At 48.9% G+C, this 20,651-nt stretch overlaps 1 protein-coding gene and 1 long non-coding RNA gene across 9 annotated transcripts in view; one reads left to right on the top strand and one right to left on the bottom strand.

Moving 5' to 3' along the window:
- The window catches only part of CD9 (CD9 molecule), a 37,884-nt gene extending 25,031 nt beyond the window's left edge, over nt 1-12,853 (top strand). For 2 of the 8 annotated variants that reach the window (XM_055281002.2, XM_055281000.2), the window contains 7 exons: nt 263-371; nt 7,451-7,548; nt 8,224-8,298; nt 10,025-10,123; nt 10,272-10,361; nt 10,976-11,059; nt 12,367-12,853. In XM_055281002.2, the coding sequence (XP_055136977.1) occupies nt 263-371; nt 7,451-7,548; nt 8,224-8,298; nt 10,025-10,123; nt 10,272-10,361; nt 10,976-11,059; nt 12,367-12,432 (621 nt within the window). In that variant the 3' untranslated portion in view covers nt 12,433-12,853. Of the gene's footprint in view, nt 1-262; nt 372-7,450; nt 7,549-7,747; nt 7,817-8,223; nt 8,299-10,024; nt 10,124-10,271; nt 10,362-10,975; nt 11,060-12,366 lie in introns of all 8 variants that reach the window. The other 6 variants (XM_055281001.2, XM_055281007.2, XM_055281005.2 and 3 more) reach the window with 6 other exon arrangements.
- LOC134736685 (uncharacterized) overlaps nt 366-20,651 on the bottom strand; it is a 68,631-nt gene continuing 48,345 nt past the window's right edge. Inside the window, exons 2-3 of the long non-coding RNA XR_010120907.1 lie at nt 14,213-14,403; nt 366-851 (exon numbers count right to left, since the gene is read on the bottom strand). This is a non-coding gene — a long non-coding RNA (uncharacterized lncRNA). The remainder of the gene's footprint in view (nt 852-14,212; nt 14,404-20,651) is intronic.

The following is a 20,651-nucleotide window of genomic DNA, read 5'->3' as shown; positions in this document are numbered from 1 at the left end:
TTATAGTGTTCTGTTGCCTATAAAATACCCCTTCGGCCAATGGATGGCAAGTAGGTCACTGTTTATTCCTCGCTTGCTGGTATTTTTAGTATCTGAATGAATCAAACATACCCAGTAATGGCATCTACAACTACCAGGCGTATATGAGGGGCAGAGACAAAGGGTGGTCACAAAGTCCTTTGCAAGTCTCACCCTTCAGCGTGAGGGGACTGCGTTGTTGCTGGCAGCCAGAGTTAATGCTGACGTCCTGTATGTCTTGCAGCTTGCCGGGATTGCTGTCCTTGCCATTGGACTATGGCTCCGATTCGACTCTCAGACCAAGAGCATCTTCGAGCAAGAAACGAATAATAATAATTCCAGCTTCTACACAGGTGAGGGACGGGGAAGGCTCGGTGAATTCAGACTGCGTGAATTCAGACTCTGGCTCCAACAAAGTTCCTCTAACTTTGCAGGCCCCATGTTGACCCAGGGACTTGGGCTTGGGAAAGACTTTTGCTCTGGCCACACTGGCCAGTCATGTCCCTTTCACGTTGTGCAGTTTTTGTGTGTGTCATTGTGCCTATGAATTTGCATTTAACTGATGTGGTTTCTTTTCCTGATGGCCAAGTCGGGCATGTTGATAGTTCTCTGATGTGATGTGGCCTCTGCCAAAGTTGTACCCATTCTTGAGGGTTTACGAACCTCTGTTCTCATCTCTGATGCTCTCTCCTGATTAAGTCTTCTTATCCTGCATCATTTCCTTAATTCAAAAAGCTTCGTCCTGGGGATCTGCAGTGCTGGAAGAAGATATAGACAGCTTTCCTCTTCACTATTCAGATAGGGACTCTGAGACTCAGAAAAACATCCGCCTCCTGGAAAACACAGCAACAATAGGAGAGACTAGAATGGACTTCACCCAGCCCTTTGGATCCCTGGTACTGGGGTAAATGCTGTAGTGTTTAATTTGTTTGTTTTTGAAACGACTCTTGCTTTGGGAGAGAGGCTTCCAGTTTAAACCTGCCTGGGATCCTCTGAACATGAACAGACTTGGCAGGTTTCTTTCTACACTCAGGCTTCTTGGCAGCCTTGCTAGCACCATTCTGTCCCTCTCGTTGCTGTATCACCACGTCAAAGCTCCCTTCAGAGGAGGGGGAGCCTGGTGCCTGCTAAGTTCAGTTGCCCGCATCTGCGTGAATTCAGACTCTGTGGCTGTACTCTGCCTGGCTTGGAGGTAGGAAACTTTTCATTTGTGAGAAACAAAGGAAACCTCCTATTTTTAGGATGATGCTGACATGTTGTCAGGCTCAAAGTGTAAGTTTGGTCACTTCCTTCCCACCCACCAAAAAAGTTATTTTTACAAAGGAAGGAGAAAACAGTTATCTCCCAGTCCCTCAGGGAGAAGCAAGGCTGGCCAGCCGTGTAGACCTTCCCTTTCCCACCTCTTGAACCGGGTAGGGAGAGTCTTTAAAAACAGCTCATTTGGTTGCATAACATTTGAGCCCTGTGGATAGTTTTGCTGGGTTTACTGCCTTTTATTGTGAGCTGGGGTTTTTTGGGGTGTGTCTCTCTATTATCGGAAAGAAAGCGAGAGAAAGCACAATGTATGTTTAGAAAAAAAACTACACATACACACAGAGTTTTTAGGGAACAGGTTTCTATAGCGCCCTGACTTGTTTTAACAACAGAACATTTTTGCGAGTCTGTGACAGGCTTAGAATGCTGTCCTGCAGAGCAGGAGGGAGGAGCCAGGTGCGGGTGCTAGGGAAGACTCTCCACACTCCACACCGTGTTCCAGAAGGGAGCCCTGTGTTGGGGGAGCAGGTCTGCCGGCAGGAGCAGGCACAGTCAGGCCCGCTTTCCTAAGCAAAAGCCCTGTGGCCTGCGCATATGTCTCCAAAGAGAGACTCAGTCCTCCCTTGTCCTGGCTGCTTCTAACAACCCGCTTTTTCTTTTCTGTTACCCAAAGCCTCTATGGCTGATTTGTTTATATTTTTAGATGTGGGAGGTAAGAATCTCATGGGTAAGAGGATGGAACTGGGAGGAAGACACTAACATTTTTATTCTTATTTTTATTTTTTATTTTTTTTTGAGACGAAGTTTCAATTTTGTTGCCCAGGCTGGAGTGCAATGGCGCGATCTCGGCTCACTGCAACCTCCGCCTCCCAGGTTCAAACGGTTCTCCTACCTCAGCCTCCTGAGTAGCTGGGATTACAGGCATGCGCCACAATGCTCAGCTAATTTTGTATTTTTAGTAGAGACGGGGTTTCTCCATGTTGGTCAGGCTCGTCTCGAACTCCCGACCTCAGGTCATCCGCCCGTCTCAGCCTCCCGAAGTGATGGGATGACAGGCGTGAGCCGCTGCGCCTGGCCGAGAGACACTAATATTTTTGAGCCCCCTTCTTTGTGTGTCATTCATTGTCTTGTGCGTATTATATAATTTAATCCCCTTAACTCTGCGAGGAGTATGGAATGATTCTCATCTCACAAGTGCAGGAACCAAGGCCTAGACAGCTTAAGTAACTAGTCTAAGCTTATATTCCCTCAGGAGGCAGGGCCAGGCTTTGAACCCAGGCCTAAAAGAGCTGCTTCTCGGGTTGTCATTGCCAGGTGGTGGGTTCTCCCTCTGTAGGAATGGAAAAGGTCTGTACTGGCTGAATGTGCCCCATTGGCAGGGATGGGGTGGGGCTGTCTTGGCCCTTTTACTTTACCCAAGTTGTAGTCAGGGAGAGAAACCCCTGCGTCGGTGGCCCAGCCAGCAGCTGACGGGTGGGAAAGCTGTGGGGTGGCAGGAGAATGGTGAGTGCCATTAGAGGAGCTGGGGCTCACCTCTGGGAACCTCACAGGATTCAGATCCTGCAGGTCATTGCAGGGCCCCCCGGTGGCCAGTGGTCCTATCTGAAGTGACCAGGAGGGTGATTTGAAAGCATAACCCCACAGAGACACAGATCCCCTAGTTGGGGTCTAAGGGCCACTGTCCACTTAGCTCTGCCAGGGAAATACAGATCCTTTGCAGCTACACCCCGTCCTGGGAAAAGAGCGGGGCTTTGAAGACTTCGTTCTGCTTGCAGAAGCGCTGGCAAGGGGGATGATGCATGTGAGGTTAGAACAGCAGCACTGTGTCTGGGCACAGTGGCTCACTCCTGACCTCAGGTGATCTGCCCGCTTCAGCCTCTAGCACTTTGGGAGGCCGAGGCAGGCAGATCACCCGAGGTTAGGAGTTCGAGACCAGCCTGGCCAACATGGCAAAACCCCACCTCTACTAAAAATACAAAAATTAGCTGGGCGTAGTGGCATGCACCTATAATCCCAGCTACTCGGGAGGCTGAGGCACAAGAATCTTTTGAACCCGGGAGGCAGAGGTTGCAGTGAGCTGAGATCATACCACTACACTCTAGCCTGGGAGACAGAGCGAGACTCCATCTCAAAAAAAAAAAAGAACAGCAGCACAGCACTGTGAGCACTGCTTAGGTCTGGGCTGTGCCCTGCATGTCACTGAACACTTTAGGAAATAATAGTTGTCGTCCGTGGGCAAAGGGCCAAGGAGGTGTCGCTCTGTGTCCCCTTCTCCACGAGGCTGTGAGACCAGCCTTCTCTGTTGGCCCAGAGCCCTTCTCCTAGCAGATGAGCTTGGAGTGCCAGCCACACCCTGGCTGCCTTTCCAAGGGATAGTCATGAGGTGACTGCCCCTTGCACTGGGCCACCAACTGTCTGCAGAGCAACCCATAGGCCAGCCTGACCATGCAGCTGACTTTTCAGGAAATCCGAACAGCCCAGGGGTGTCTTTTCTCCAGTGGGGCCACAGCTTACCAAGTAGAGAAAGAGTATATAACCAGGCAGAAAAGCAAGTGAAAACCTTTCCAACATTCAGAACAGTCTATGGTGAGTCCAGAACAGCTGACAGCCTTATATGGGCCTTCTCTTCAATCCAGGCCTGGAGATACAGCCCGTCAGCAAGATCCCTAATCCCAGGCTGCAAACATGTTGGGGAACTTCGTTTTCTTGGTCCCAGGCCAGCAGCCTTTCCCAACTCCCTGGTGTCCCTCCAGAACCATGGCTACTGAATGAGGGCATCTAGGGGGGCTCCAGCCAGAGGCCATGAATGCCCGCCCTTCCTCGGCCAGCCCCCTATCCATGATAAGGTGCCTGGTGATTTTCAGGACACGCGACACTTGGCCTCAGTAAGCTGGTGTCCCCATCCTGGCTTGTGACCTGGGGCAGTTCATTTTGTTGCTCTGGGCTTCATTTTTCTCCCTCCTGAAACCAGCACGGCTTACACAACCACGGCACAGCTTACACACCCACTCCCCTCTGGGGCAAAGAAGTACAGTGTGTGGCAAATGGAATTCCATTGTGGCGCTTATTCCTGTGAACTTGGGAGGGCGGGAACCAAGACAGAACCAGTCGGGGCAGAGGTAGGGCTCCTTTGAACACCTGATGGAGTTATTTGGATATAATAAACTTTTATTGCAGGCCAGAGGCCCTACTGGATTTTGTTCTCCTTCACACAAACGGGCGTGGTGAGTGCTGTTTGCAAGACAGAGCTGGTGTAGGGACGGGAGCCTGCTGTGTCCTCTCCCTGGCCTAAGCTGAGAGCCCTGATGAACAGTGAAAAACACTGTTCCATTTCTTGTTTAAAGGACACCCTGGCATATGCTACTGCTGCTACACCAGCCTTTTTTTTTTTCTAGGCCTGTAATGTCAGCCTGAAAAAAGCAGAATAAACAACCCTTAAGCAAATTAATACTGTAATCCTAGAGAAGGCTCTGTGATGGATAACTTTTTCCATGACTCAGACAGCAAGCTAACATTCACTTGTTTTATAAGGGGGAACACTTTGTCATTTATCAACAGCAGCCTTGGCTAACAAGCTTGGGGTGTAAGCGATGAGTAGCCTTTCCAAAGGGAAGCACTGAAGAGCCCTTGTAAAAGCCAGCCCGAGCCCTGCAGTGGCTCCGTGACTTCCATGGGGCCTGCTTCCACATGAGCTGTCCTATAGCTTGCCGGCTGCTGCTGAGTCCCCGAACACGGCTGCCAGGGATCGCTTCCCTTTTCCCCTGACTAGAGAGGGCTAAAGCTAGGCACTGCAGATCTGTGGCCATCCGTGCAAGATTTAAAGCCCACAAAACCCTTGATCTTAAAATCTTCCTCTGCTGAGCCCTATCATGAATATTTAATATTAACCACAAGCCCCATTAGGAGCATGTTCTCTCTCTCTCTGTGGGAAATACTTTTCTCTTCAGTAGCTCACTTGCAGCTAATCCAACTCCCTTGGCCTCTGCCAGGACCGCCAGGTTCATGAACTGGGATCTGGATTTAGAGAAAACATGTCTGCCTGTTCATTCCCACTCCACTGTATCGCAGTGCTTGTAAATTGTTTTGATCTCTTAATACCTCCTGTTTATTCAGCTCCTGTGATGGAGCTCAAAGGAGTGACCTCATCCTTCCTTGACTTGCCCCCATGAGATGGGGAGAAACTGGGGCCTTTCTACTGTCCCCATGCGAGAGAACCAAAGGAGGCTGCCCTCTTACCCAGTGCCCCATGCATGGGGCTGCACAGCCTCCCCAAGCCCAGCTTGTGGCCTCACAGTGTTTGACTGCCCAGGAAGATGCGACCTGACTTGAGGACAAGCTACATTTGTCCCCTTGCCCAGTCTGGGCCAGGCATGCACAAGAACAATACCCACATTCTTGCAACGTGGGGTTTGCCAGTAACCCCACGTGACTTGACCTCACGACGGATGTGGGGGGAGAAGGGGGAGGAACAAACGCTCTCTGTGTGCATTCTGCTCTGTGCTGCCCGTGAGCCTCAGCTGCGGGCAGACTGCATGGTTTGTTGCCTGCAAATCCTCACCCCTGCTTGGGGTGCAGATGTGGGACAGTGAAGTCAGTGTGTCACCTGCCGAGGGTTCTCATCGAGTGTCCTGCTGTGTATTGTGGGGAAGCATCACAGACTTTCTCTCTCGCGTGTGTGTTTTCAGCCCCTACTTCAAGGATATCTCTCTGCTCCCAGTGAAAGGACAGTAGGCATACAGCAGCAGGTTAAAATTCACCATGGTGATTATTAATGATTGTTACTCATGCTTGGTATAATTGAGATTAACAACAGCTAGCATTTGCTGTGCACATGTGGATTATATCACTTAATCCTCGCAGCAATCCTGGAAGTGAGCATTATTGCTACTCCTGTTTTACAGATAGAAAACTGTTAAGTGGCTTCCCCAGAGTCACAGAGCTGGTGCTCTCAACATGTGACAGTAGCCTCTCCCAAGGCTAGACAGAACATGCCTGCAAGACAGGGAGGCACAGAGACTTCTCTGCTGGTTTTCCCTTGGGACCCATGTAGGGCTGGGGGTGCTGATTAAGGGAGTAGTCCCTGCAGGACAGCTGTGGCTTCTCAAGAATAGAACTGTGGGGTGGCACCTCTGGGCATTCCTTTGGTGGGTTGTGGAACGAATGGGGCCAATGCCGCTCCACTGTGTTTGTGCCCCAGGAATTTGCATTGTTCTGGGTTTGGGCAAAAGTTATAGAAGTTGCTGCCCTTCTCTCACTTCCTTTCCATGAGCCACTCAGATCAAGGGCTTAGTAATGGTGTCACTCATCCTCTCCTTAGCAAGGAGGAGCCTCTTCACCCTTAACCTGGAATAACTGAGTCGTGACTGTTAAGATCTTGCTAGCATGCTATAGAGATGTTTTGAAATTTCCAGCAACATACCTCTTTAATTTTACTAGTAAGGAAATTGAGGCCCAGAGAAGGAAAATGTCTTACCCCAGGTCACACAGCAATTAGCATCAGTGTTAGGGCCAAAAGACGGGTCTTCTGACACCCAGATCTGTGTCCCTTTGCACTAGAGTCAGGTGTTGGACCTTTGCCAAGAGGTGCCTTTGGGCGTTACTAACTGTGTGTGCCTAACCACCACCCAGCAACAGGGAAAGGAGGTCCCCCTTCTGGGAACAGGCAGAGTTGGTTCCACCCACCCCTGGGGTAGGGGGGTGCCTAGGTATACACAGCCCCTTCCTGCTGGAAATCTGCTCTGACAGCGTCCTCTGTAAGGCAGGGTCCCAGAAGTTAGCCAAAGTGTGGAAGGTGTATGCTAACTAGCTTGAGTAGATTCATCTTGCTGGAAAGAGCTGACAGACTGGACCAGTTTGCATTCCGAATGTAGGGATTCCCATGGATATTCTCTGTCCTGGACTGAGGGCTAATGGGCACCTTCCAGAAGGGCTGAGGGTAAGGTAGGAGCATGAGCTTGATGAAGCAGAGTCATGCAAGAGAGGCTGGTGGGAAGGAGACCTAGGGGCAGAGGTGGAAGAGGAGGCTGTATTTTAAGGAAAGGGAACTTCTTCCCTGAGATGAGGGGAATAAGGAGGTGGGGAGGCAGGAGTTAGGCAGAGGGAAACAGGAATTGCCGGAGATGCCTGGGCCTCTGAACTGACGTCTCCACGTGTGTGTGCTTCCTCTGTCCTCCCGCAGGAGTCTATATTCTGATCGGAGCCGGCGCCCTCATGATGCTGGTGGGCTTCCTGGGCTGCTGCGGGGCTGTGCAGGAGTCCCAGTGCATGCTGGGACTGGTGAGTATCCCCTCAGCATCCCCGAAGCCACCCACTCCCACCGCCAAAACCTCAGCAGGCCCAGACCCACAGAACAGATGGAGGGGGATGGGGTCAAGAGGGTACCCAAAGGGCATGAGTTGTCCTCAGCCTGGGCCCCTCCCCGATGTGAGGCGTCGCCCCTCTTCCTTTCTGGAGCCTGTCTTATCACTTCCCCTAGGCAACTAAAAGGACTTTGTTTCCCCCTTTTCTCGAGGACCACGTTTGCTTTTTTTCCCTGAATCCACAGGTACCTTTGCCTTCTCCTTCTTGTTTCAAAATCTGTTTTGGTCTTTTCCAAACTCCACGGAGTGGATTCACTCCCTTTACTTGCCCAAATCTCTGTGTCTTTTGTGAGCAATAGTAGTTTCCTGCTCACTGACTCTTAACTAACGCCTTGTAAATGCTAGTTCTGGGCTCAGCTGTGCTCAGCTCTTTCCTCATGTCCGGGCACCTTGCCTCACTGTGGCCGCTGTCTTGGGCTTGGTTAACTGCCTGTTCTGTGAACTTCTTCCCTGCCCCTGCTAGCCTATTCATTTGTGCCACCAGATGCCTGTTCCCAGGGAGTTGTCCTTCTTCCTTGTCCCAAAATACCCTTCGATTTTCCTGGCTGGTTGGCTGGGACTGTTCTCACCCCGTCCCCTCGTTGCCTTCCAGTTCTTCGGCTTCCTCTTGGTGATATTCGCCATTGAAATAGCTGCGGCCATCTGGGGATATTCCCACAAGGATGAGGTAGGTTTTTCCCATGAGATCTCTTGGGTTTGGGAGTTGGGGGATGGGGGACAGTGAAGCAGGGGGCAGGTCCTGGCTGGGCACTTTGTTCAGCTTTCAGCTGTTGACCAGGCCTCTTATCTCATCGCGTGCCTGTGTGCCAGCAAACGTGCCCTCCTCGGGGCAGGGAATGTCAGCGCACTTACTGTCCTGTGTGAGATTGTGCCAGCCATGGTGTTGGCTCATAGTAGATGTTCAGGAACTACCCACTGGGCCTGTGTGTCTGTCTGTCCATCTCACACCTCAGCAGCCCTTGCCCCCAACTTTTAGAAAGATTACTCAGGAAATACAGGCTTTCTGTGGGCTGGACACCCTTGCCTCCTCCTCTGATCTATAAATAACGTGTTCAAGTGCTGCCCCCATGAGCCAAGTGCTGCCCCCAAGCCTGTGCAAGGCCCACAGATGTTTGAACTATGGGCCCCACATCTGGAGACTTGGCCATCCAGTATGGGGAAAAGACGTGAAATTGACAAGGGTCATAGAGGTGATGTATATCCCAAGTACTGTGGGTTTTGAAAAGGTGGGGTGGGGAAGGGAATCTCTTTTGGCTTCATAGAGAAGGGAGCCGTGACCTAAACCTTGAATGAGAGATGTGTTCAGGAGGAAAGTTAGTGGAGGCGGGGGGCTTCCAGTCAAAGGGGCTGAGCGTGGCTGAGGTTGGGCTTACATGGGGAGCCCTGCAGAGTTTTGGACCAGGATGGGCCATATCAGAGTAGTGTTTCTGGAAGGGCTGCCTTGTCATGTTCAGCAGGAAGGGGGAAGGAAGAGAGATGCTGGAGGCAGGAACCCTATTGTTTTGTTTTGTTCTTGAGACTAGTCAAGTGCAGTAGTGAGAAACGGGGAAGAGTGGAACAAGGACTTCCATCTGTAACTGACGTGAGCATTCCATTGAGATAACTGACTACTTTTAGACCAGCCAAGGGAACTCTGTTTAAAAAAAAAAAAAAAAAACATGTCTCCAAGCAGTAAATAGGCAGGGATCATAGAAATAGGCAGGGATCATTGTGAAAAATGTCAGAAAGATGCTGAAAGAAAAATGCTGGCTGTTGGTCTGTTAACTGGATGTGGGTGAGCATCAAAGGGACAGACTTCCATTAAATTGGGATGCACCAGGTGCAGGCACATAATAATATATCCCCTATATTATAATACAATAGCTGGCACGTCCTCCAGATTTACACTTGTACTGGACATAGTGGTAAAGGCTTAACATGCAATATCTCATTTAAATTTCACAATAACCTATGAGCTGTAGGGACAAATGTGGAAACCCCATACAGAGAGGTTTAGTAATTTGCCAAAACTCATACCTAAGTGAAGAGAAAAAGAAGATGGAAGCCTGAGAAAATAGTCAAGTCAGGAGTAGTTTTTAAATTATTATTATCCTCTAGATCGTAGAGATTCAATTTAGGAGCCAAGTAGAGCTGAAGGACTGACCAAAGTGTAACAGACAGGGAGAAACGGCCAGAGTGGGTTGCTGGAGGATGTGGGAGGAGATGGGCAGTGCCCAAAGGCCCCGAGAGAAGGCATCGCTAGCGGCTGCCATCTGCCCAGTGACATTGTCCAAGCATGGGCATCTGGTGGCTGAGAGCTTAAAGAGAGAGAACAAGATGGAATGCGTAACATTTGTTCGTGGAGAAAGATGTGAAAATGCCGTCTCTGCCCCTCTCTTGTCCGCCTATTGTAGGTGATTAAGGAAGTCCAGGAGTTTTACAAGGACACCTACAACAAGCTGAAAACCAAGGATGAGCCCCAGCGGGAAACGCTGAAAGCCATCCACTATGCGGTATGTCGCCTTGGCAGAGACACCCTTCTGCGCTTTCTCCCGATTGTGTCTGCACACAGGGTGCTGACTGCACCAGACCAGTGCAAACGTTCTAATCGGCTTTTTAAAATTTGTTTCTCTCATCCCCATCCCTGCTTTCTCGCTGTAGTTGAACTGCTGTGGTTTGGCTGGGGGCGTGGAACAGTTTATCTCGGACATCTGCCCCAAGAAGGACGTACTCGAAACCTTCACCGTGAAGGTAAACTCAGAGCAGGATCCTGGTGTCCCTGCCCCATTGCTCTCGACAAACCCTGCAAGCATGAAAGTGACAGCAGCCAAGTGCTGCTTCAGAAAGACCCGTTCTGCCTTTGAAGGGGTCCCAGGGTACCCATCTCTTTCTCCCCTACTTTGGGCCCTCTGTTTACTCAAGGGCAATAAAACAAAGGCCGGACCCAGGGAATGACAAGTGTTCTGGCACCGCCCACTGCTGCCAGCCCGGAAGCTCTCAAGGGCAGGCGTGCTTCTGAGTCTTGGACTCCCGCTCTGACTTTGTCAGTGGCTCCTGTCTGTAAGCCAGTGTTAATGTCCAACTCCAGAATAGTAAAAAGTGACCTTACAACCATATCAGAAATAGACCCCCAAGCAGGGCCTGTCCCTCCTTCTTCCCTGATGTCCTGCCCAGATTTTAGGGATCCACTAGCATGGCCATCCCTTTGTTCCCCTTTCCATCCACCAGCCAGAACTCCTCTTATCCCCGAACACTCGTGTCCCCAGCCCACCCGTTCTCCCAGGTGAGACAGGTGCCATGGGAGGAAGGAGGTGCCCCAGGAGCAAGGATTGTGTGTGACCCAGGTCTTGGTTTGTCTCCCCAAGTCCTGTCCTGATGCCATCAAAGAGGTCTTCGACAATAAATTCCACATCATTGGCGCAGTGGGCATCGGCATTGCCGTGGTCATGGTGAGTGGCGGGACATAGTACCAAGAGGGGGCTGAGGAGTTCACATTGATTCAGCCCATGCTCTGCCCAGACACCGCCACAGTCTGTGCCGCTAAGGTTCAGGGCACATGGGCAGCAGTGCTGGTGCTGCTAGTCCTCAGAGCATGTCTCCTCACGCACCTGCTGTTGTTCTCCCTAAGAAAGTAGTTCACTAGAGGCTACCGGCGTGGGAATTGTTGCATTTCCTGAAGTGCATCTGAAAACGTGCAGCCAGAAGGAGGTCTCTCACTAATCAGCCCCTAGAAACCAACAAGGGCCAACCAGGTTCCTTGGGGTCATGTCCTCTCTCCATGAGGGAGAGCCCCAGACGGAACATGGTCCTCGCTAGGATGGCCTTGGCTGAGTCTCCCCCACCCCCGCCTGCCTCTGCCCTCTTGCCAGACTGCCCCCAAAGAAAGAATCACCTCCTTTCTTAGTGGCTATTTGCACCCTTCACTGGCATCTAAGAAAGGCATGAAGCACCTTTCAGCAAAAGATACAATACCTTCTTTTTTTTCTTTTTTTGAGACGAAGTTTCACTCTTGTCGCCCAGGCTGGAGTGCAGTGGTACGATCTCGACTCACTGCAACCTCCGCCTCTCTGGTTCAAGCAATTATCCAGCCTCGGCCTCCCGAGTAGCTGGGACTACAGGCGTGTGCCACCATGCCCAGCTGATTATTTTTAGTAGAGACGGGGTTTCACCATGTTGGTCAGGCTGGTCTCGAACTCCTGACCTCAGGTGATCCACCCGCCTTGGCCTCCCAAAATGCTGGGATTACAGGCATGAGCCACCGTGCCCAGCCAAGATGTAACAATACCTTTTAAAATAGAATATTAGCACTTTGGGAGGCCGAGGCAGGCGGATCGCACCACAGCACTCTAGCCTAAGCAACAGAGCAAGACTCCATCTCAAAAAAAAAAAAAAAAAAGGAATATTAAATACACACACAAAAAGACAAATGCAAAAGTATTAACCTGTATGGACTATAGGAAAACCTGGAATTTGAGCATTAAATCTGGCTCTGAGCGTACTTGTCCCACTCTGAAAGTTCTCCAAGGAAAATGCTTGTGCAGCTGACTGCCGACCCCCACAGATTCCTCACGTCCCGCATGCTTCTCATTATCTGGCCTGCATCTCTCCTGCTTCAGTACCTTCTGACTCGTTTGGCCTCCTGGATGCCATTCTCCTTGTCATTTGTCTTGGACTGGGTGACCCATGTCTCTCCCTTTCCCTCAGCCTTCCTTCAGATCAAACCACCCTGATCCTCATGTTTCTTCCTATCTCCTAGATATTCGGCATGATCTTCAGTATGATCTTGTGCTGTGCTATCCGCAGGAACCGCGAGATGGTCTAGAGTCAGCTTACATCCCTGAGCAGGAATGTTTACCCATGAAGATTGGTGGGATTTTGTTTGTTTTGTTTTGTTTCTTGTTTGTTTTTTTGCCACTAACTTTAGTATTCATTCTGCACTGCTAGATAAAAGCTGAAGTTATTTTATGTTTGTCTTTTAATGCTTCATTCAATATTGACATTTGTAGTTGAGCGGGGGGGTTTGGTTTGCTTTGGTTTATATTTTTTCAGTTGTTTGTTTTTGCTTCTTATATTAAGCAGAAATCCTGCAATGAAAGGTACTATATTTGCTAGACTCTAGACAAGATATTGTACATAAAAGAATTTTTTTGTCTTTAAATAGATACAAATGTCTATCAACTTTAATCAAGTTGTAACTTATATTGAAGACAATTTGATACATAATAAAAAATTATGACAATGTCCTGGACTGGTTTTTGTTTCCTTTAATTATTGCAAATTATTGCAAATGTCTTTCAACTCCTATTAACTCCACCTGCATTTTTTTTTTTTTTTTTTTTTTTTGAGATGGAGTTTCCCTCTTGTTGCCCAGGCTGGAGTGCAATGGCCCGATCTTGGCTCACCACAGCCTCCACCTCCTGGGTTCAAACAATTCTCCTGCCTCAGCTTCCTGAGTAGCTGGGATTACAGGCATGCACCACCACACCCGGCTAATTTTATATTTTTAGTAGAGACGGGGTTTCTCCATGTTGGTCAGGCAGGTCCCGAACTCCCAACCTCAGTTGATCTGCCCGCCTCAGCCTCCCAAAGTGCTGGGATTACAGGCGTGAGCCACCGCGCCCGGCCCCACCTGCATTTATATGAGAAGTAGATTGGGAGGTTGCTCACCCCAGTTTACTAATGAAGAAATCTAGATGTGGAGAGATTAAAGGATTCTGATCCAAAGTCACACAGGTGTTAACAGAGGAGTCAGCACCAGCACCTGGTCCCCAGACGCTCATTCAGCAGTGGGGTATACCTTGGGGAGATGACAGTACACCTCACACCATGGTGGCGGGAACTTTGTTTTATTCACTACCTAGCACCTAGTATCTGGCATAGTAGTGTTCAGTATTTTTTATCAGTTAATATTTTTTGGTTGAATGAATAAATGAATGTGTACCCATCAGGGTTTCATCAGATTTGAAGAGATTTGTTGTGGGAATTTGACCTTACACAGTCACTGGCACTGGGGCTGCTTAAGCAGGCTCTGCAGACAATTGGGAAGGACAGACAGATGTAAAGTAAGGGAGGACAAGCCCAAGTGGGAGCCCTTGAAGGCAGACACATCCATCTGTTTGTTTGTTTTTTTTTTTTTTTTTGGAGACAGGGTCTCACTCTATTGCCCAGACTGGAGTGTCATGGCCCAATCTCAGCTCCCTGCAGCCTTGACCTTCCTGGTCTCAAGCAAATCCTCCCACCTCAGCCTCCCAAGTAGCTGGGACTACAGACATGAGCCACCACACCTGGCTAATGTTTGTATTTTTTGTAGAGAAGGGTTTTGCCATGTTGCCTAGGCTGGTCTTGAACTCCTGGCCTCAAGCAATCCACCTGCCTTGGCCTCCCAAAGTGGTGGGATTACAGGCGTGAGCCACCGCACCCGGCCCCGTGTCAGTTCCTGCCTCTGCTGAGGTGAGCCAGCAGAGAAGCCACAATTCGTGTGAGCTGTGAAATGACTGCTGCTTCACCTCCCACCTCCAAACCTTCCACAGGTTTCTCCTCTGTACTCCACTCTAACCAGAAACACACAGGAAAAGAATTCTGGGAAGTGTGGTTCAGCTTACCCATGTGGACAGATCACAAAGCCACCGCTGCATGGGAGGTGTGGTCCGTGCTCAGACTGCACTGTTGTGGGCAATTCGGAGGTAAGCAGGCAATGATGGCAGAGTGGGATGAACAGGAGAAAGGTGAAGTGCAGAGGCATAAGAAACCGATTTTTTCCACTCCTTGATTCCATTTGGGTTCCTCGTTAACACTACAAAAAGAAAAACAGGAAAGAGGATCAAAATGTCCCTGAATGCCATTACGTTCAAACATCAGAACACCAAAGTTGACAGCAGCATTATTCACAATAGCCAAAAGGTGCAAATTCAAATGTCCATCAACAGATAAATGGATAAACAATACGTGGCATATCCATATGATGGGCTAGAATTCCACCTTAAATGCTGCAACATGAATGAATCATGAGTATGTTAATGTTCATTGAAATAAGCTAGACACAAAAGAACAAATATTCTACAATTCCCTTGATAGGAGGTACCTAGAATTGGTAAATTTATAAAGAAAGTAGATTAAAAGTGGCCGGGCGCGGTGGCTCACGCTTGTAATCCCAGCACTTTGGGAGGCCGAGGCAGGTGGATCACGAGGTCAGGAGATCAAGACCACGGTGAAACCCCGTTTCTACTAAAAATACAAAAAATTAGCTGGCCGTGGTAGCGGGCGCCTGTAGTCCCAGCTACTCGAAGAGGCTGAGGCAGGAGAATGGCGTGAACCCAGGAGGCGGAGCTTGCAGTGAGCTGAGATCGCGCCACTGCACTCCAGCCTGGGTGACAGAGCGAGACTCTGTCTCAAAAAAAAAAAAAAAAAGTAAGTAAGTAGATTAAAAGTAACCAGAGGCTAGGGAGAAGGGAAAATAGGGAGTTATGGTATGATGAGTACAGAGTTTCTGTTTGGGATAATGAAGAAGTTCTGGAAATAGAGGGTGGTGATTGTTGCAAAACTTTGTGAATATACTTAGTGCCACTACATCATATGGTTAAAAATTGTTAAAATGAGCTGAGCACAGCGGCTCACACCTGTAATCCCAGCACTTTGGGAGGTTGAGGTGGGAGGATTGCTTGAGCCCAGTTCAAGACCAACCTGGGCAACATAGTGAGACCGCAACTCTACAAAAAAAAAAAAAAACTGGCTGGGCATGGTGGTGCACACCTGTGGTCCCAGTTACTTGGGATGCTGAGTTGGGAGGATCACCTGAGCCTGGGAGGTCAGGGCTGCAGTGAACCAGCATCTCACCACTGCACTCCAGCTGAAGCAACAGAGCAAGATGCTGTCTCAAAAAAGAAAAAAAAAAGGGTCAAAGTAGTAAATTGTATATTATATTTTACTACACACACACAAAAATAGCTGGGTTGGCATTGTTGAGTGTCCTTGCTGCTCTGTGGCCCTAGGTCCCTTGTTAATCTGACGGCTGACAACTGTTCCCGCTGTGGAAGTAACAGGTCAACCATTCATTTTATTTTATTTTATTTTATTATTTTTGGGAGATGTAGTCTCGCTCTGTCGCCCAGGCTGGAGTGCAGGGGCACGATCTCAGCTCACTGCAACCTCCACCTCCCAGGGTCAAGCCATTCTTGTGCCTCAGCCTCCCAAGTAGCTCGGACTACAGGCACCCACCACTATGCCCAGCTAATTTTTGTATTTTTAGTAGAGACGGGTTTCACCATGTTGGCCAGGCTGGTCTTGAACTCCTGACCTCAGGTGATCCACCCGCCTTGGCCTCCCAAAGTGCTGGGATTACAGGCGTGAGCCACCACGCCTGGCCAACCATTCATTTCATGTAGGAATGGAGGAGACCCCTGCGGAGTTCTAACATCAGCCCTGCATGTAGCCTCCAGCTCCTTCTAGAGAAAGCAGGTCTCAGAGGCTACAAGCACATTCCATGCTGCAGCTTTGCTGAAGGGTAGCTTAGTGTGGAACAGACGCAGCTACTTCCATCCCGGAACACCTCAGGGCTATCTATATCCTGCCTTTCTGTTTGTTGTTAATGATGTAAGGACAAATGGGCTAGCTTAAGCAAAAGTGGGCAATTAACCCAAGAATGAAAATGGTTGAGCCTTAGGAAGATTCCAGAAACATGGACCAAGAACTCCTACAGCTCTCCATTTCTGCGCTACTGTATTTTGCTCTTTGAGAAGACCAACTTTGTTACTCAGTCCTCATGGGGTCGGGAAGGCTGCCCCCCAGCTCCCAAGCTTACACAGAGGCAACCTCCATTAGCCCCACTTGAAGTTTCAGGAGAGAAAAATTTGGCCCAGTTTGAGTCAAATGTCTACCTCTGTCCCTTCAGCTAGCAGCGGGCAGGGAGGGATGCGTGGAGTAAACCCTCTGTGACCTGTTGATTGGGCCCAGCACCAGAAGACAAGGGATCATTGAAAGCTGGCAGATATCCCAAAAGAAGCTGGCTGTCCACACTCCCTCGATCAGGCCGAAACGAGCCTCCCCTGACTGCTGGCGGACAGGGCCAGGTGTAGCTCTGCAGTTAAGGGAAAACCAGGACGGCCTGCTGGTCTTGGGTCCTGAAGGGCCTTGGAGCAAAGGCCTTTAGGAAGTTTTAGGTCACAAAAAGGCAACAGACATGCCAAAAGCAACAACTGCTTTGGGTCCAGAAAGAATCTCCTTGAGCGTTTAAGAGAAGCAGTTGTATGGAGGTGTTGGCCTCTTGGCTCAACTGTAAAAAGCATCCCAGGGGCAACAAATTTGAATCAAAGCAGCTGGATTTAGTAAAAGGCTATTATTTTACCCAGTGCCCTCAACGACTGGAAGTACTTTAATATCCATAAACCCCCCCGGACTCTCCTCCCAAGGCCCTACTCTCCAAAACCATGTCCTCCAGATGGAGTTGAGTGGCCAAGGGTGGGGCCAAGACTTCACATAGATCCAGGAGCTCATTCCATGATGCTGTCATTTCCTAGAGTCCTCCAGGTGTACTGGGAATTGTTTCACTGACAGATAGGCCAGGATATCTCATAAGCTTCTTGGGCACAAGATGGAGCGGTATGGGTGGAATTCCAGCACAACCAGTATGTCCATGGTTGGGTGAACACAACCATACAAGGGGGAGAGGTCTCTACCGGTGGCCTGTGCAGCCCTGCCATGTTCCTTCCTGGTCAATGTTTTAAATGATAACTTGGAATACTACTAAATACGGCCGGGCGCAGTGGCTCACGCCTGTAATCTCAGCACTTTGGGAGGCTGAAGTGGGTGGATCACTTGCGGTCAGGAGTTCAAGACCAGCCTGGCCAAAACGCCATCTCTACTAAAAATACAAAAAATTAGCCAGGCATGGTGGCAGGTGCCTGTAATCCCAGCTACTCGGGAGGCTGAGGCAGGAGAATCGCTTGTAACTAGGAGGTGGAGGTTGCAGGGAGCCAAGATCGCACCACCACTGTACCCCAGAATGGGCAACAGAGTGAGACTCCATCTCAAAAACAAAACAAAACAAAACAAAAAAACAGGCCGGGCATGGTGGCTCACGCCTGTAATCCCAGCACTTTGGGAGGCCGAGGCGAGCGGATCATAAGTTCAGGAGATGGAGACCATCCTGGCCAACATGGTGAAACCCCGTCTCTATTAAAAATACAAAAATTACCTGAGCGTGGTGGTGCGTGTCTGTAATCCCAGCTACTTGGGAGGCTGAGGCAGGAGAATCACTCAAAACCAGGGAGTCGGAGGTTGCAGTGAGCTGAGATCACGCCACTGCACTCCAGCCTGGCCACAGTGAGACTCAGTCTCAAAAAGAAAAAAAAAAAAAAAGACTTTTACTAAATACTGTATTATTATATGTATATTTCACAAGGCTCCGAGAAATACCCAGTACTTTGAGTAACAGAAGTATAGTTCAAAGAGATCTCAGAGACTGGAATAATAAAATATGACACCCAAAGGATATATCTCAACACGAATAAGTAAACAAAATCAAGTAATCCATACAATATGTTTAGCAGCCCTTAGTCCTCACCACAGCACTCTAAGTTAGCTGGGCAAGCATGTATTTGGCTGGTTAGATAACAGGGTTTTTCTCATGTTAAGTCTGGAGGGAATTAGAAGTGTTGATTTAGCAGCTCCGCTCTGTGGAAGATGGCATCTCTGTGATTCTCTTGGCTTGTATCCCACGGTCATAAGGTAGCTGCTGCAGCTCCAGCCATTTCTACATTCACAGCTAGAGGTAGGGGAAGAACAACTGCTAGCCAAAATGATCTCTTCTATCTCAAATGCAAAAGCTTCCACTGGCAAGCTGGAAGTCAACTCACATTTGTACATCATTGACTAGAAACCTGTCACGTGGCTACTCATAGCTATAAGGCAGACGGAAAATATGAGCATTTAGATTTCTTTTCAGTCTATGGTGAAGTTTGGAAAACAATAAGTGAGTTAAAGGTATTGTATTCCATTTTACATTTGGAGAAAACACAGGGTTGAGAGAAGTTAAATATTTGCCCCAATATCATATAGTTAATAGGCTGGATACCGGTTTGAATCCAGGACTATCTTTCTCCCAGTTCCACTGCATATTTCATACAGTGCTACCTTCCAGGATTAATATCACAGGAGGAAACTTGACAGGAACATCCTGGAACATCTTTTGAGTGGAAGAACCCATTACATAAATGCAGGATGGGCCGGGCGCGGTGGCTCAAGCCTGTAATCCCAGCACTTTGGGAGGCCGAGGCGGGCGGATCACGAGGTCAGGAGATCGAGACCATCCTGGCTAACACGGTGAAACCCCGTCTCTACTAAAAATACAAAAAATTAGCTGGGCGTGGTGGCGGGCGCCTGTAATCCCAGCTACTCAGGAGGCTGAGGCAGGAGAATGGCGTGAACCCGAGAGGTGGAGCTTGCAGTGAGCCGAGATCGTGCCAGTGCACTCCAGCCTGGGGGACAGAGAAAGACTCCGTCTCAAAAAAAAAAAAAAAAAAAAAAATGCAGGATGAAGAAAAAATTTCATTTGAAAAAAGATGTGGAAATTTAGCTCACCACAAACTTAATAGAAGCCAAAACTGTGAAGAGAGGATGCATCCAGATAGGTGTCCAGATGGAGACAACTGAGCCACAGATGTGATAGTCAGGCCCTAGGGGAATATGGTGCTCTGTTCTGGGGCCATTCCTCAAGAAGAAAGGTGACCATCTACAGAGACCTGGAGAGGATAGAACTTTTTTTGGGGGGTGAGGGCCTGCCTAAAAACCTTGTCACCCAAGAGGAGAGTGAAGCACCAGGGGACTGTAGCCTGGGGGAGGGGTCATCCAACAACAGTTTTTATTTTCAAATATCTTAAGGGCTGTAAGATGAACCAGAATGTATGTTGTCCCAGAGGCCAGAATGAGAACTGACGGGCAGAACTCTCCAGTAAAGATTTTGGCTGAACATAAAGGAAACCCCTTTAAACCAGGGCTATCCAGCAGAGAAAAGGCTCCCCATGAGTGGAGGGCCCCAGGACATAGAGGGAGCTCCAGGAAAAGCTACAGAGAAGATGTTGCTGATTCGTGCATCCATGGGAACTTGATGCCCTCCATCTGTAGGTGCTTATAGAAAATGTGGGTCTGCAAGCAAATACCCAGGAAAGCAGCTCTCTCCCCCTCCATATTCATTTACGGGGTGGGCATGAGGGAAGGACCTCTAGTAAAAATTAAGTAATAGGAACAGTGAACATTTTTATGGGCAACCCCAAAATATTTCAAAATAATATTTTATCTCTGAAATTGTTGCTTTTTTTTATTATTAATATTCGACGCCATGGTGAGAGCATTCAAACCCTTCAATGAGCTTGGTGGAAGGATATTCATCATCTCAACAGCTATACCACCACTTAGGAGTTTCTGCACTTTCTAAGCTGAATTCTGCAGAGACCCGAAGACAGTAGCTCATGGGAGTGCTGCATATGGCATCTGCCCCAGCATCTCCGCTTCTCTCTGCATCTCACAGGCAAGCTCCTTTAGCAGGAAGGATCTAAAGGTAGTTTGTTTTCCACCCAATAAGACGCAGCCTTATTGGCACCCCTTGGCAGGACACTACCAATCCCTGGTCCAATTGCCTGTGGCCAGGGAACAGCACTGATGTTCGGGATGCTCCACAACCTTCCAAGCACAAAAATGTAGGCAGAAAGAACGCCCTGGTGCCAAGACCAGCTCGGTCGGGGAGACCCTAACCCAGTGGCGCTAGAGGAATTAAAGACACACACACAGAAATATAGAGGTGTGGAGTGGGAAATCAGGGGTCTCACAGCCTTCAGAGCTGACAGCCACAAACAGAGATTTACCCACATATTTATTAACAGCAAGCCATTCATTAGCATTGTTTCTATAGATATTAAATTAACTAAAAGTATCCCTTATGGGAAACCAAGGGATGGGCCAAATTAAAGGAATAGGTTGGGCTAGTTAACTGCAGCAGGAGCATGTCCTTAAGGCACAGTTTGCTCATGCTATTGTTTGTGGTGTAAGAAT

Source organism: Symphalangus syndactylus, chromosome 5 (assembly GCF_028878055.3).
Source record: "Symphalangus syndactylus isolate Jambi chromosome 5, NHGRI_mSymSyn1-v2.1_pri, whole genome shotgun sequence".
In the NCBI taxonomy this organism is placed as follows: domain Eukaryota; kingdom Metazoa; phylum Chordata; class Mammalia; order Primates; family Hylobatidae; genus Symphalangus; species Symphalangus syndactylus.
This window is presented reverse-complemented; position numbering and strand designations above follow the sequence as displayed.